The following is a 13,947-nucleotide window of genomic DNA, read 5'->3' as shown; positions in this document are numbered from 1 at the left end:
CCGGCCACCTGGGAAATTTAAATCAAATATTCCCTCGTTTAGTTCCATCATATTTCAACTAACTCTTAAGGGGAATACCAACCCTAACCGTGTGCTGCTAAATGCTCCACTGAGTACAACATCCCATCACTAACCGTCCGTTTGGTGCGGAGCAGGCAGCATACTGTACGGATGTTTTTTGGAGTCAAGCAAACCAATAAAAGGTGCAGGTCATGATCGCTGTGAGGAGCTCAGTGGGTATGCAGTGACGGGGGATGATTCTCTGTGGGTTTGTCACTTTGAGTCACACATTACACGATTGATTGGTTAATTGATGACTCTAAAATTGCCCGTAGGTGTGAATGTTTGTCTGTCACTGTTCGTCTCTATGTGCCCTGCGATAGACTGGCGTCCTGTCCAGGGTGTACCCCGCCTCACGCCCAATGTCAGCTGGGATCGGCTCCAGCACCCCTCGCGACCCCAACCCCGGGATAAGCGGTTGAAGATGAATGAATGAATGAATTAGAGCAGCCTTAAAGCTAAACTTCAACAGCATTGTTAAATCTGACGTGATGGTTAGGTGCTGACTCATTCACTGACATGTTACTAATGATGCTTCTTTAAGTTAGGCCGTGACGTCGCATGTTCCTGAAATGAGATTCATTCCTCAAAACACCAACTTGTATGTGAGTCAACCTACTCGTACCATAAATTACTCCGTTAAGCAGAGGAAGAGCTGACTATCAAGCTATTTTTTTTTTTTAAGTCAGACTCCCAAATGCTACTTTCATGACTATGCTTCAATGAGTCAGTGACGTGGTTCTGATGCCCTTTAATGTTGCCTTTTCGTCCTTCGGATTGCTTCGGTCTTTTTCCCCCACAGTTACCAACCACAGACAAATGAGCACTCTCAATCACGTCTTTTATTTGTAAGGCACCAGAGAAGCTTCCTTACTGCTAAAAGGTTGATTCATTCTCATTAGAATACACAGTTGCTTGTTTACATCTTTGTATTTTTTTTTTTTCTTTGCCCCAGGTATCTTGAAATGAGACTGTGTTCATAAACACAAACTGTTTTTCTGTTTGCACAAAAAAAAAGGAAAAAACATTTACAAACCTAGAAAACAATGTTAAGTGTTACTGCCTACTGAGCGAATGGGAGAGAAAAAACAGGAAAAACGACATGGTATACAACATTGTGCCTCTCTTTAACTGTAGGCTTGTAATGCACACATACAACACCAAAGTCTTCCATGATACACACACGTTAAAAAGCAGCTTTGAAACATACAAAAATGCTTTAAAAAATATGTATATTGATATATTCATATGTATACAAATTGGCCCTTCACAGCAAAAACAAACACACATACCATTCATATGTCTGAGTTTCGCTAAAAGAGGTTTACTACAAAGACTGACGTCAGCATAAAGAGTGCAAATGACTCGACTGATCTGTTCTCGCACTCGATACATTAAGGTCAAATCTCCAGGGAGGGAAAATCATCAGCCCCCCGACACTAGCACAGACAGGAAGAGGGAAGAAAACAAACAAAAAAGGAGCACTGAGCCACAACTTAAGTGCCTTTCAAATTCAGATACAGAGGAAAAGTCTAAGCTCTGATCTCAGACGTGCTCAGACGCTAAAAAAAAGGTGGGTTGTCAAAGCTCTGGAACGCTCCCACATTACAGGGGAATAACGGCAAACACCTGGAGTGGACAGATGCTCGTCTCAGTCGGGAAATGAAGAGAAGAGAAGAGAACGTCCGTGACAGTAAGATGAACACAGCAGACTGACATGGACCTCCTTAGACACTGGTCGCTCTTGTGAATGTAGCTTCATACTAATAATCAATGAGAGAGCACTGCTGCCCTCTGCTGCCTTAAATGTGAACTTTCCCATTACTCAACCTCAGCTGTGTCCCGATTCCATACTACATACTAACTGCACATCATCAATATACTTGACTGTTACATGCTCACAAGAAGTGATACAAAACGCGCTCCTTTGGGAGGTCAATTAAACAGCTAATTAGAATTAATTTCAAAATACTTTTTCCAATAATGTTCCTGGAGCTGTTCCACTACCATCAGTTGCACAATTTCCTTTGTGCGTGGCACTGTGGGACAATAGAGTCCATCTGCAGCATCTAGTTTCTCTTTTAGTCTGCACACTGAGTGCTTTGAGCATAATATATTTGATCTCTTTTATAGTGTGAAAAAATACCTGCTTAGTCTAAGAGCCTGTCACGCTAGAAAAGAACAAGCTTGTATGAAGTGTAATCTGCCCATGTCAGAAGGCAAAACTGCTAGCTCATTTCCAACGGCTACACTTTAAAGTGAGGTGAGGAGCCAGCTGAGCTGAGCTCTAGCTGTCGTTTAAATACGAGGCTTACAGTGCTTTTGGATGTTTCTCTCCTGGGGGGCATTCATAGTGTTGCACTCGTTTGTCCACATGAAAAAGTGACAGAATGAGTGGTGTAAAGAATGAAATGGAGAGAGCTAGAGAGAGCTTCCTGCCATCTTTGTCACCTCCACACTCCTGGTCAACAGCTGCATTAAATGGCTGTGAATGGCGGATTGTCAGTTTCGGAGTCTAAAAGAATTTGTTGGACTCCAACTACGACATCTGACAAGTGTAGAGGGAGAGGTTTAAAGCACAGAAGCACTTCTAATGAAGTATCCTGAAGCCTTCAGCAGAGTTCAAATCTAAACTACCTATACATGTTTGAGCATGTTCACACTAGCCTGGTTGCAGACCTCTATACCACGTTCTACATAAAAAGTCACCACAGAATGGCAGTCGAGTATCATTACAAGTTATTTTCATTCTGAAAAAGGGGAAAAATTCAGTTTGGTCAATTAGGGGTGAGCAACATCAAGCTAAGTAGTTGGTATACAATATATAGAATTAGCATTTAGTATGGAAATGGGATAACACTCTAGATGTAACACAGTTTAAGATTAAACGCAACAGAACACAATAATCTGGTCACCAGACAAATTCTGACTGTGAGACTCTCGCTTAAATACGCCGTTTTCTGAGGGAACACTTGTTATTACGTTGCTTACAGAGCTTTAGCAACTCACCCCGGACACATTCTTCATTAAAACAATGCGAAAATTAAAAAAAGGGGTGGGGGGTATCTTCCCCTGACAATCACACACAAGTTAAAGAAGACAGGAAAAGACAGGTGCTTGATACAGTCTCAGCACAAACTGAAGTGCTCTACTAACTTACAGAAATACAGTACTCGTATGTCTTTCACGACCGCCTGGTTCTGAAGTTTTGATCCTGTTCAAGTTAGTCTTGGTCAGTTAAAGAGGGGACCAGTACGAGGAAGGGGCAGGAGCAACGGGGGTGGCGTGAGGAAAATACAAAAGGTGCTAAAAAAAGAAAAAAGAAAAAGAAAAGAAAAGTTCAAATTAAACAAGTGTTTTCTTCTTTCCGATCCCTTTCACTCGAGCGCACGCAGACATGTTTTGAATGTCTACTTAGCCTGTCTTTAACTTCGCGAAAACATCATGTCAAAATAAAGTAGATTTTTTTTTCAGAGCTTAAATTCTTGTCATTTAAAGACGATTCGTGGCCGATGCCATGTAGCGCGCAGCAGTTGCAGCAGCAGCAGCAGCAGCAGCAGCTAGGCCTAGGAAACAAAAATGAACCCCCAAGATAGGTATACTATCATTTGTACAAACTATAGGTATTAATGGAATAAAATCCCATTTATTCGGGATTGAGGTACACTGCTAAGGTAATGCATCCAGTGGTTGGTCTTATGAAAAATGCATAACGTGGTAAAGTCAGGTGGTTGATGTTTTAAGGGTTTGAATGCATCCACAAGTGAAGCGTCCCTTTAAAAACATCCCATTTAGCATTAGACTAAAATTTAATTTGGCTCCAAGTCTATAAATGAATGGTGTCACTCTCCAAGTCAAGATTTTTCAACTAAAGAAAAAAAAAAAAAGACGGAGCAGGAGTTAAACTGCTTACGGTGACTGGCAGACGGGCCGGAAGTAACGATCTGAGGGACAGAATAGGACATGAACAAAAAAAGCACTGGATATGATGAACAAAAAGAACTAAGAGATAGAAACCAGTGAGAGGCAGATCTGTGTAAGGGACACTGCTGTTAGATTTCACTCTCAGCTCTCACTCCAAATGGGAAAACATTTATCTTGGTTAAGCCTAACGACAGTGGCTTACACTAAAAAAAAAAAAAAAAAGCATCTATTTAAAGTCTAGAAGCCTGAACTGAGTCTATTACCACTAAATAATAAGAACATTTAATTCTCACTCTCAGCCATTCAGCAGTATCGTTCTCTGCACATCCAAAAATCTGTCCTCTCTGCTTGTCATCATCCCTGCAGTTACTCTTCTACATCAACACTCGGCAGACAGGCAGCCAGACTTACATCAATATCCATTTACAGTTACTGTTTTACCTTTCTTTCGGTTTCTTTCTTTTTTTCTTTTTTTTTGCCGCTTCACCCAAAAACAACCCCCCTCCAAACCTCCTCGCTGTGTCTGCACTAGTCTGACTTGTCCCCATCCTCTCCTCGGGGCGCTCTCTCTGCAGCTTCTCGGGCCTTGTCCTCCTTCACCGCCTGGGCCTGGCCGTGGGAGTAGTTGGCCAGGATAGAGGAGAGGGAGAGCAGGCCGGAGCTGGAGGAGACGGCGGGCAGGGAGGGAGGGGTGAGGCCCAGGGGTAGCGGGGCCACAGGCAGGGCCAGGCCCTGGAGCTGGGACAGGTGTTGCACCTGGAGCTGTTGCTGAAAATCACACGCATGGTACAGACACTGTGAGTTCATAGGTTTCAATGAGTGCCTAATAATGCAGCACAGTGTTCTTATATTAACATTATTCCCCATTTCATTGCTTTGCATGTTTTGTGTTATGCACTTCTGTGATGCATCTTTTAATTAGTACCTAGTTTGGCTTACCGGATGTACATTGCAGGTATAAAGCCTGACATCCACCTGACTTTTGTCTGATGTCAGACCCCTTCTGCTATGTGTTTTGCAAAAGCCCCGTTGCACCCCCGTGCATTCGGGGTGTAGCGTCAACCAAAGCAACTGTGATTGGTTTAAAGAGATACAAAGAGCGTTTTTCCCCCTGTGCAACAACTCATGCAGCCAAACCATACTGCTGCACTGGAGTATGCGCTAATTAGTACATGACAAAGCAGTGTAATGATGTCCTATGTTTGTATGCTGCTCGTCATCAACAATAATATTTTTACTATTGATCTGCATGCTTAAAATTCATGCCAATAACTTTTGTTATGTGTCTTATAGTGTTTTGTTTTCTTTATAACTCACATCTGTCGAGGGACAACAGATGATAAAGAGCTTTTTGGCGTGACAATGACTGGTTTTCTGTGTGGTCGGATTGCGTTTTATTTCATGTTGGGGACGAGACAGGATTCCTCATCATTTATACACCAGCTCGCAGGGAGAAAAGGAAAGCTCACCCGTATAATGGAGTTCATCTCAGGGGGCGTGACTTGCTTGGCTCTCTCTATGGCGCCCATGACTTGCTGTTGATGCTAAAAACAAAGACGACGCATGGTGATACACAACATAACATATCTAAGTGCATTAACATGGCTGGGAATCTGAAGCAAAAGAGACACAAGACTGGACTTTCTTTTGTAGAAAAATCAGTCACTTCAGATTTGCTAGTTATTTATATTATTAAAAGAAAGATAGAATTGATAAATAGAAAGGTTACATAGGATTACATACAGAAAAAAAACCTGATTACAGATTTCCAAGGCTGCTTTTAGCCCTTAACTGTGTGTACATAAGAAATATTTGTGAACACGAGTGTATCGTTACCTCTTGTGACAGGTAAGGCAGCACCTGAGCACAGATGCCATTCAGTCTCTTCACTATTTCAGCCTGAAAAGAAAAAAGGAGGAATAAATGGTGAGACCAGCAAACAACTAAATGTGAATTATTAACAGAGGGATTCGTTAAAGGAGACAGTGATTACCTGTTTGTGCATTTCAATGTTCAGCCCGTAGGACATTTCATAGTACTACAAATCAAAGAGGGAGAAAAGGACACATTATAATAAACTGAAGCTTTATACTTTCTGCCAGAGGAAAGCATACACATGTCATTTTAGATCATGTTTTTGTCATATGATCTGTAATTTATGAGTGGCTATCAGAGAAGCTTTAAAAGCATACTGATCATGTGATGATCAGGAAGCCACTGAGTGAAACGCAATCTCTGATTATGTACGACCGATCTAATGACCGGAGATGAGACATTCCTGGCGAGCGCTGGGACTTTTAGACTTATATTACATCAACACTGAGCGACATTGGTTGGTATATTAGAGGAGATCGGATGAAAATCACATCTCATGACAAGAATTAATGCAACACTTACCATGATATAGTGACGCTGCATCTCTGACTTTTCAGAAGCCAGTTTATCACACTCCAACTTCAAACTGGGAAGAAAGAATAGAAATATTAGAGAATAAAGGTCGGTGTAAAGACAGCTGTCTGCGCGGTGAAAGAATAGCTTCACATATTGGGAAAAATTCCTCAACTTGTCTCTTCTTTAAGGCCCAGACGCACGAAACTGACATCAAAGAACGAGCAGCGATGAAAGCGGGCTGTTGTGTCGCCTCACATCGCCTGTGTCTGGGCCAAAAAGTCACACTTGAAGACTATAGCCAACAGCCAACTAGCATGTACGTCCTGTGCCTGCGTGAGTAACTCTCCATACCAGCAGGTGGCGGTAGTCTGAGGTCACCATTCAAAACCTGAAGACTGGGGCTATACCAACTGCTATTACACTGAATGAAAAAAGCATAATGCACAACTGGCCACAAAGCCGCTGACAAGAGTCAGACTAGTGCCAACAGTGCGGGACCCACCGCAAAATGTCCTGGCATGGTGTGTTCGGTGTGTCTGGTGTGTCGAGGGCTTTACATTAAGCGAAGATGATTATGATGAAAAAGCACATTTATAACTATTAAATGTTTTAAATGATGTATTAAATGAGGAAATGCGTTGTGATTGTGCTCCAAACCAATTTACCAATGGGGGCATATCTCTCTCTCAGTGTGAGATGAATTCCTCAGCCTCAGGTGAACACAAACACCTGAGGAGGACCAGAGAGATGGTGTTGGACTTCGGCAGGAAGAAGAGGATGCCTTCACAGCCACTACGGATCATAGGGGAGGTGGTGGAGGACTACAAATACTTGGGAGTGGTGATCGACAACAGACTGGACTGAAAATCTAACACTGAGGCTGTGTACAAGAAGGGGATGAGCAGACTACTATTTCCTGAGGAAGTTGAGATCCTTCAACGTGTGCAGCAAGATGTTAGAGATCTTCTACCAGTCGGTTGTTTCCAGCGCCATTTTCTTTGCTGCTGTGTGTTGGGGCGGCAGCACCAGAGCCAGTGACACCAACAGACTTGATAAAATCATCAAGAAGGATGGCTCTGTACTTGGTCTCAGGCTGGAGAGAACGCTGAACAAACTGTTAGCCACCATAGACAATGATCAGCACCCTCTCCATCACACAGTGGTCAGACAGCGGAGCACCTTCTCACACAGGCGGCTCCAGCTCCGCTGTCCAAGGGACAGATACTCAAGATCTTTCCTGCCACATGCATCACACTGTGCAACAATAGCTAAAACTTTTTCATAACAATAGTCTTCAACACCTTATATGTTTTTTACATAGTCTGTCCACTGCACCTTATATTATTATCATATGTTTACTTTGCACAACAATTAGACCGCTTGCATACCTGTGGTACTGTGCTTGGAGGAACTGGAACTCATCCTTGATGCGGTCACAGGAGTCAGAAGTGGTGAACTTGAGAGGTTGACTGGACTGAGAGGACGCCTGAAGAACAGAACAACATAAACTGTTTTTTAGAAATCACATTGACAAAGATCCCTGTATCCAGGTCCAGAGTCTCAATCTGAAACCGTACTTTGGATGCTTAAATATTCTCTCTAAAGCCTGCTGCTGATACTGGTCCCCGTGGTGCATATGGGCTCAGTTTGTTTAGGGACAATAGTTTGACCTCGGAGATTAACCCTTTGAGAGGATAGCTAAAATGAAGGTCAGCCTAAATTGGGCTTCATGTCTGAGTCGGAGTGTACAGTATAAATTGACAGAAAAAAGGAGACGCTGTTTAATTTGCTGACAAATTGACACACAACATCTGTCTTTAGCACTGGCCCAACTCTTTCAGGACCACAGAGTGTGGTGATTGAGGAAATGTGCTTAAAGAAGGCGAGATTAAACGTCGACCATATGTGAGACGTATTTAGAGGCTGCATTAGAAGTCTGGTTATGTATAGACTACACTTAAACCATCAATCCAAAGCTGTAATCCAGGGTTTATCCAGTTCCCTAAACCTCATTACTCTCTAAATAAGTGGCACAAGGGCAAGAGCTTTCCAGTGGGATTATGGGACTGGACAGAGAGGATGGAGTCACCGATCAAAACTTTGCATCCAAAATACACAGTGCACACTAGTGTACTGTGTATCAGAAGTACTGTAATATCGTGCTGTAACTATTAATCTCTATTATTTTAGATTCTAATGAAAAAAGTAATAGTGCGCTTTATTGAAAGTAAGGACAAACCACACAGATCTAAAACAATCAACAGAAAATTCATCTTCATAGTTTTGAATAAGAAAAAAAATGCTACATCTTCACCTTTACTTCTCAAAATGTCAGAATTTACAGAATAGTTCAAGTTATACATCATTTTAAAATCAATATATTTGTGTTTTGAAGATGTCACTTTGGGAAATTTGTCATTTTTTCCACAATTTCCGAACATTTTCTAGACTAATGGATGAGTCTATTTATCATAAAAAAGAATAACTGGTCAATAATGAAAATAACTGTCAGTCACAGCTCCCCAGAAAAACACGTATGTTTGCAGGGGAACAAAGGCGTTACAGCGGCTCAGCTTTCGTCATAAAACCAGCTTGAAACCGATCCAACATTGCTCGTTGCCTTGTCATGTTTTGCTTTTGTACATGTGGGTGTTTTTTTGTTTTAACAAATACTGAACCTGCAACATTATATGAAGAGAAGATCGTCTGTTGCTTTTTTCCTCAATTTATAATCGGGTCAGTAAAATGTGAGGAATTTAAATCTCCATATCTCCGCACAGATCAAAAAGCAGCATATTTTCACTTTTAAGAAGCTGATGATGATGATTTCTAATTAAGTGATGGTACAAAATGGTTGCAGGTTAATTTTCCGTCGATTCAATAACTATATCTATAATGATTAGTTGATTAATCGCCTAGTCCATCGACAGAAAATTAGTCAGCAACTATTTTGATAATAGAGTTCACATTTTAGCAAAAAATGCGAAGGATTTGCTGCTTTTCTTTGTTTTATATAGTCGTGAATCTTTTCCGCCTGCTAGTCAGACAAAGCAACACATCTTGTACGAAATAAAACTTTGATGAGCATTTTTCACCATGTTGTGTCATTTGATGGTCCAAATGGTCAATCGATAATGATAATGATGTTCGTTTCACCCTGATCGTCTCACCTCTCTGTTTTTTGCCAAATATTAAAACTTATTAGAACGAAAACTTTATTAACATCCGACCTAATGTTGTGTTTCCAGTGAGGCCTTTTTCACAAGGTGTCTAAATAATATATGTGTGACTATCTATCCTGACTCCTGACAATAGATTTAAAGACTGAATTCACCGGTTTCACGGAGCTCCTTTACAGCCGACAAATGTTAAATGAAATCCAGTCAGGACATTTGTCATTTACATTAAATAATAAAATATTTTCCCACCAAGTATCCACGTCGTGTGGTCAAAGTCAACAGTTGTAGGCTATATTTAACTACATTTGCTGCACCCTTATATTTACGCTGCTTGGTTTGTTGACAGTAGAAACACTGAATGAAGCTTACCAACACAGAAAATCACGCTAACTTTCTCTCACAGACTAAACCAGGGGTCTTCAACGTTTTATAGGTCAAGGACCCCTCAGCGCAAAGAGAGAGGACCCTCTACTACAAATATTGTAGTAAATTGAGTTGCATATTAAAACAGCTAAGGCTATACACACAGCTTTTCATGGTGCATACAATATTTAGATATTACAAGAATCATTATTCACATATTCATCTATTTATACATTATCTGTTTATGTTAAACACACATTTGGAAGGCACATTGAATCCTTCAGTGGCTCCTAAGTGGCTACCTTACCTATAAGCCAGTGAGCCCATCATCCAGGTTGTGCGTTGCATGTAAATGTATATTATTTTAGAGATATTTTTAAAACACAACGTTGGAAAGGTTATCTCATAATTTGGCAGACCCCCTGCAGTAACTCTGAGAAGAAGAAGAAGACTAGACATGTCTTTAGTCTCAATAAGTAAATAAATAAATGCATAAATAAATGTAAAAATATATAAAGGAATAAATAAATAAATGCATAATTCAATTCTGAAATAAATGGGGCATTCTATCTCATTATCAAATGGACAGAAAAACAGAAATAAACACATGTTGATGGACAAAAGTGTAGAAATAAATATAGGGCATTTATTTATTTATTATTCTATACATTTATTCATGCATCTATTTAAACTTTTTTTATTTAAACACTTACCCATGCATTAACTTATTCACTCTTGTATTTATTAGTGATACTTTAGTCATGTTTAGTCCTCCGTGCCCCTGTTAAAAACCTCAGGGCTAAACCATGAAGTTCAATTAGCTGTTTTGACTAAACAGCTAACGTTAGCTAACGGTGCACTGTTTAGCCAAATAGAGGAAAGTATTAAGTATTAAGTAAGTATTAAGCAGTATATTTAGATTGATTTGAACTCGTAAGCACTATCTCTGCTCCTTTACAAAGGCACAGGCGTCGTGAGGAGACGCAAAGAGGTCTGTGAGCTGACAGCTACCTGAGCTAGTATCAGCTGTCGGTGGTTAGCTTAGCCGTTAGCTTCAGCCTGCTTTAGTTGCCTAGTTTCCTGCTGGGACAACTTCAACCAACTTACCGAGTGCCTGGATTGAGGAAACATCATGTCAGCAGTGTGTTTCGCCGTGTTCCCCTTGGTCTATTTGAATCACCGGGCTAGCTGGCTAAGCTAACAGGTCCCCAGATATTATTAAATGATTGGAGACGCTCTTCGCACTTTGTACTCTGTCATCGTTTAAAACAACGTTAGCTAACGTCAAAGCAGCGGGGGCCGAAGATCGTCTCCTGATCGTTGTGTCAGGAAAACCACCGCCGCCTGCGAGGATCGATAAGCGGACAAAAATATCTAAAAAAAGAAGGTCTTCAAAGGACCATCAGTTTTTTGGGGGAATAACGTTAACGTTACACCTCCCCGGGGGAAACCCTGGATGTTGACACATGAGCCCCTCGACTTTCCTCTGCTTTGAAGAGAAGAGCAGCATCACCCGGAACCAACCGAGCACCGGAGCCGCGCGCGCCCCCGCGTGGACGGCTACACGTTATCATTTATTTCATTATTTATGCATTTATTTATTTATTGATTTAATTATTTATTTATTTATTCATTTAATTATTTATGTATTCATGTATTATTTATTTATACATTTATTTATTTATTTATTTATTTATTTATTTATTTATTTATTTATATATTTATTTATTTATTCATTTAATTATTGATGTATTCATGTATTATTTATTTATACATTTATTTATTTATTTATTTATTTATACATTTATTTATTTATTTAATTATTGATGAATTCATGTATTATTTATTTATTTATTTATTTATACATTTATTTATTTATGTATTTATTTATTTATTTATACATTTATTTATTTTTTTATTTTTTTATTTATACATTTATTTATTTTTTCATTTAATTATTTATGTATTCATGTATTATTTATTCATACATTTATTTATTTTTTCATTTAATTATTTATGTATTCATGTATTATTTATTTAAACATTTATTTATTTATTTATGCATTTATTTATTTATTTGTTTGTTTATTTATTTATGTATACATTTATTTATTCATTTAATTATTTATGTATTCACGTATTATTTATTTAAACATTTATTTATTTATTTATTTATGCATTTATTTATTTATTTATTTATACATTTATTTATTTATTTATTTATTTATTTATTTATTTATGTATTCATGTATTATTTATTTAAACATTTATTTATTTATTTATACATTTATTTATTTATTTATTTATTTATGCATTTATTTATTCCTGTATTCTTTCTTTCTTTCTTTCTTTCTTTCTTTTTTCTTTCTTTCTTTCTTTCTTTCTTTATTTATTTATTTATTTATGCAGTTATTTATTTATGCATTTATTTATTCATTTATACATTTAAGATTCAAGATTCAAGAAGCTTAATTTATCCCGAGGGAAATGATTGTGCAATAGTTTCAATACAAAGATGGGAAAAGATCAGAGTAACAATAAGCAATAAACATAATCAAATCAAATAAAGCTAACATCAAATAAATCAAACAATAACTAAGTGTGACAGAGGTTAGGGTTAGATTATTATTTATTCATTTATTTATTTATACATTTATTTATCCTGTACTATTTATTTATACATTTATTTATTTATTTATTTATGTATATGTTTATATATTTGTTTATTTATGTATATGTTTATTTATTTATACATGTAGGGTTAGGGTTAGGGTTAGGGTTAGGGTTAGGGTTGGGGTTGGGGTTAGGGTTAGGGTTAGGGTTTAGGATTAGGGTTAGGGTTAGGGTTTAGGATTAGGGTTAGGGTTTAGGGGTTAGGTTTATTTTAGAGACTTGAAACTTTGGCTACCCCCCCTATTTCGTGGGTGCTGAGTGCACTCGTGCTGGTTTCGTTGCGATCGGACAATCGGAACCCTTTGATATAAAACAATTGTGTGCCTATTTTTTTTCCCTTAGGTGCTCCTTTGTTGAGACTTCGCCTACCCCCCTAATTATGGCCACGCGCTTTCCATTGGTACCAAGATGGAGTCTCTACGACGTTCCTATCAAAAGTTATGGCCTATTTAAAATAGGGTTAAGGTTTGAGATTAGGGTTAGGGTTAGGGTTGGGGTTGGGGTTAGGGTTAGGGTTAGGGTTAGGGTTAGGGTTGGGGTTAGGGTTAGGGTTAGGGTTGAGATTAGGGTTAGGGTTAGGGTTAGGGTTAGGGTTGGGGTTAGGATTAGGGTTAGGGTTAGGGTTAGGGTTAGGGTTGAGATTAGGGTTAGGGTTAGGGTTAGGGTTAGGGTTGGGGTTAGGGTTAGGGTTAGGGTTGGGGTTAGGGTTGGGATTAGGGTTGAGATTAGGGTTAGGGTTAGGGTTAGGGTTGGGATTAGGGTTGAGATTAGGGTTAGGGTTAGGGTTAGGGTTGGGGTTGGGATTAGGGTTGAGATTAGGGTTAGGGTTAGGGTTGAGATTAGGGTTAGGGTTAGGGTTGGGGTTAGGGTTGGGGTTGGGGTTAGGGTTAGGGTTGAGATTAGGGTTAGGGTCAGCGTTGGGGTTAGGATTAGGGTTAGGGTTAGGGTTGGGGTTAGGGTTAGGGTTAGGGTTAGGGTTGAGATTAGGGTTGAGATTAGGGTTAGGGTTAGGGTTAGGGTTAGGGTTGGGGTTAGGATTAGGGTTAGGGTTAGGGTTGGGGTTAGGGTTGGGGTTAGGGTTGGGGTTGGGATTAGGGTTAGGGTTAGCGTTGGGGTTAGGGTTGGGGTAAGGGTTGGGATTAGGGTTAGGGTTAGGGTTAGGGTTGGGGTTGGGGTTAGGGTTTTTAGTCGTTTTTCACGTTTTTGTGGAGTTTTTCATCCGTTTTTAGTTGTTTTTTTCATGTTTTTATGGTGTTTTGCGTCTCTTTTTATTTGTTTTATTTCACATTTTTGTGGTGTTTTGCGTCTCTTTTTAGTTTTTTTTTCACATTTTTGTGGTGTTTTGCGTCTCTTTTTA

At 39.3% G+C, this 13,947-nt stretch overlaps 1 protein-coding gene across 1 annotated transcript; it reads right to left on the bottom strand.

Moving 5' to 3' along the window:
* Positions 1-890: 890 nt before the first annotated feature.
* Positions 891-11,389, bottom strand: LOC310955053 (TLE family member 5-like). Its single transcript, XM_083924785.1, has 7 exons — positions 11,025-11,389; positions 7,764-7,861; positions 6,382-6,445; positions 5,978-6,022; positions 5,821-5,883; positions 5,454-5,528; positions 891-4,752 (listed from the first exon to the last, which is right to left on the bottom strand). The coding sequence occupies exons 1-7, from the start codon at positions 11,049-11,051 to the stop codon at positions 4,513-4,515; spliced, it is 612 nt and encodes a 203-aa protein (XP_083780911.1). The 5' UTR covers positions 11,052-11,389; the 3' UTR covers positions 891-4,512.
* Positions 11,390-13,947: the final 2,558 nt, after the last annotated feature.

This window comes from Echiichthys vipera, assembly GCF_963691815.1.
Source record: "Echiichthys vipera genome assembly, chromosome: 12".
Classification (NCBI taxonomy): domain Eukaryota; kingdom Metazoa; phylum Chordata; class Actinopteri; order Perciformes; family Trachinidae; genus Echiichthys; species Echiichthys vipera.
This window is presented reverse-complemented; position numbering and strand designations above follow the sequence as displayed.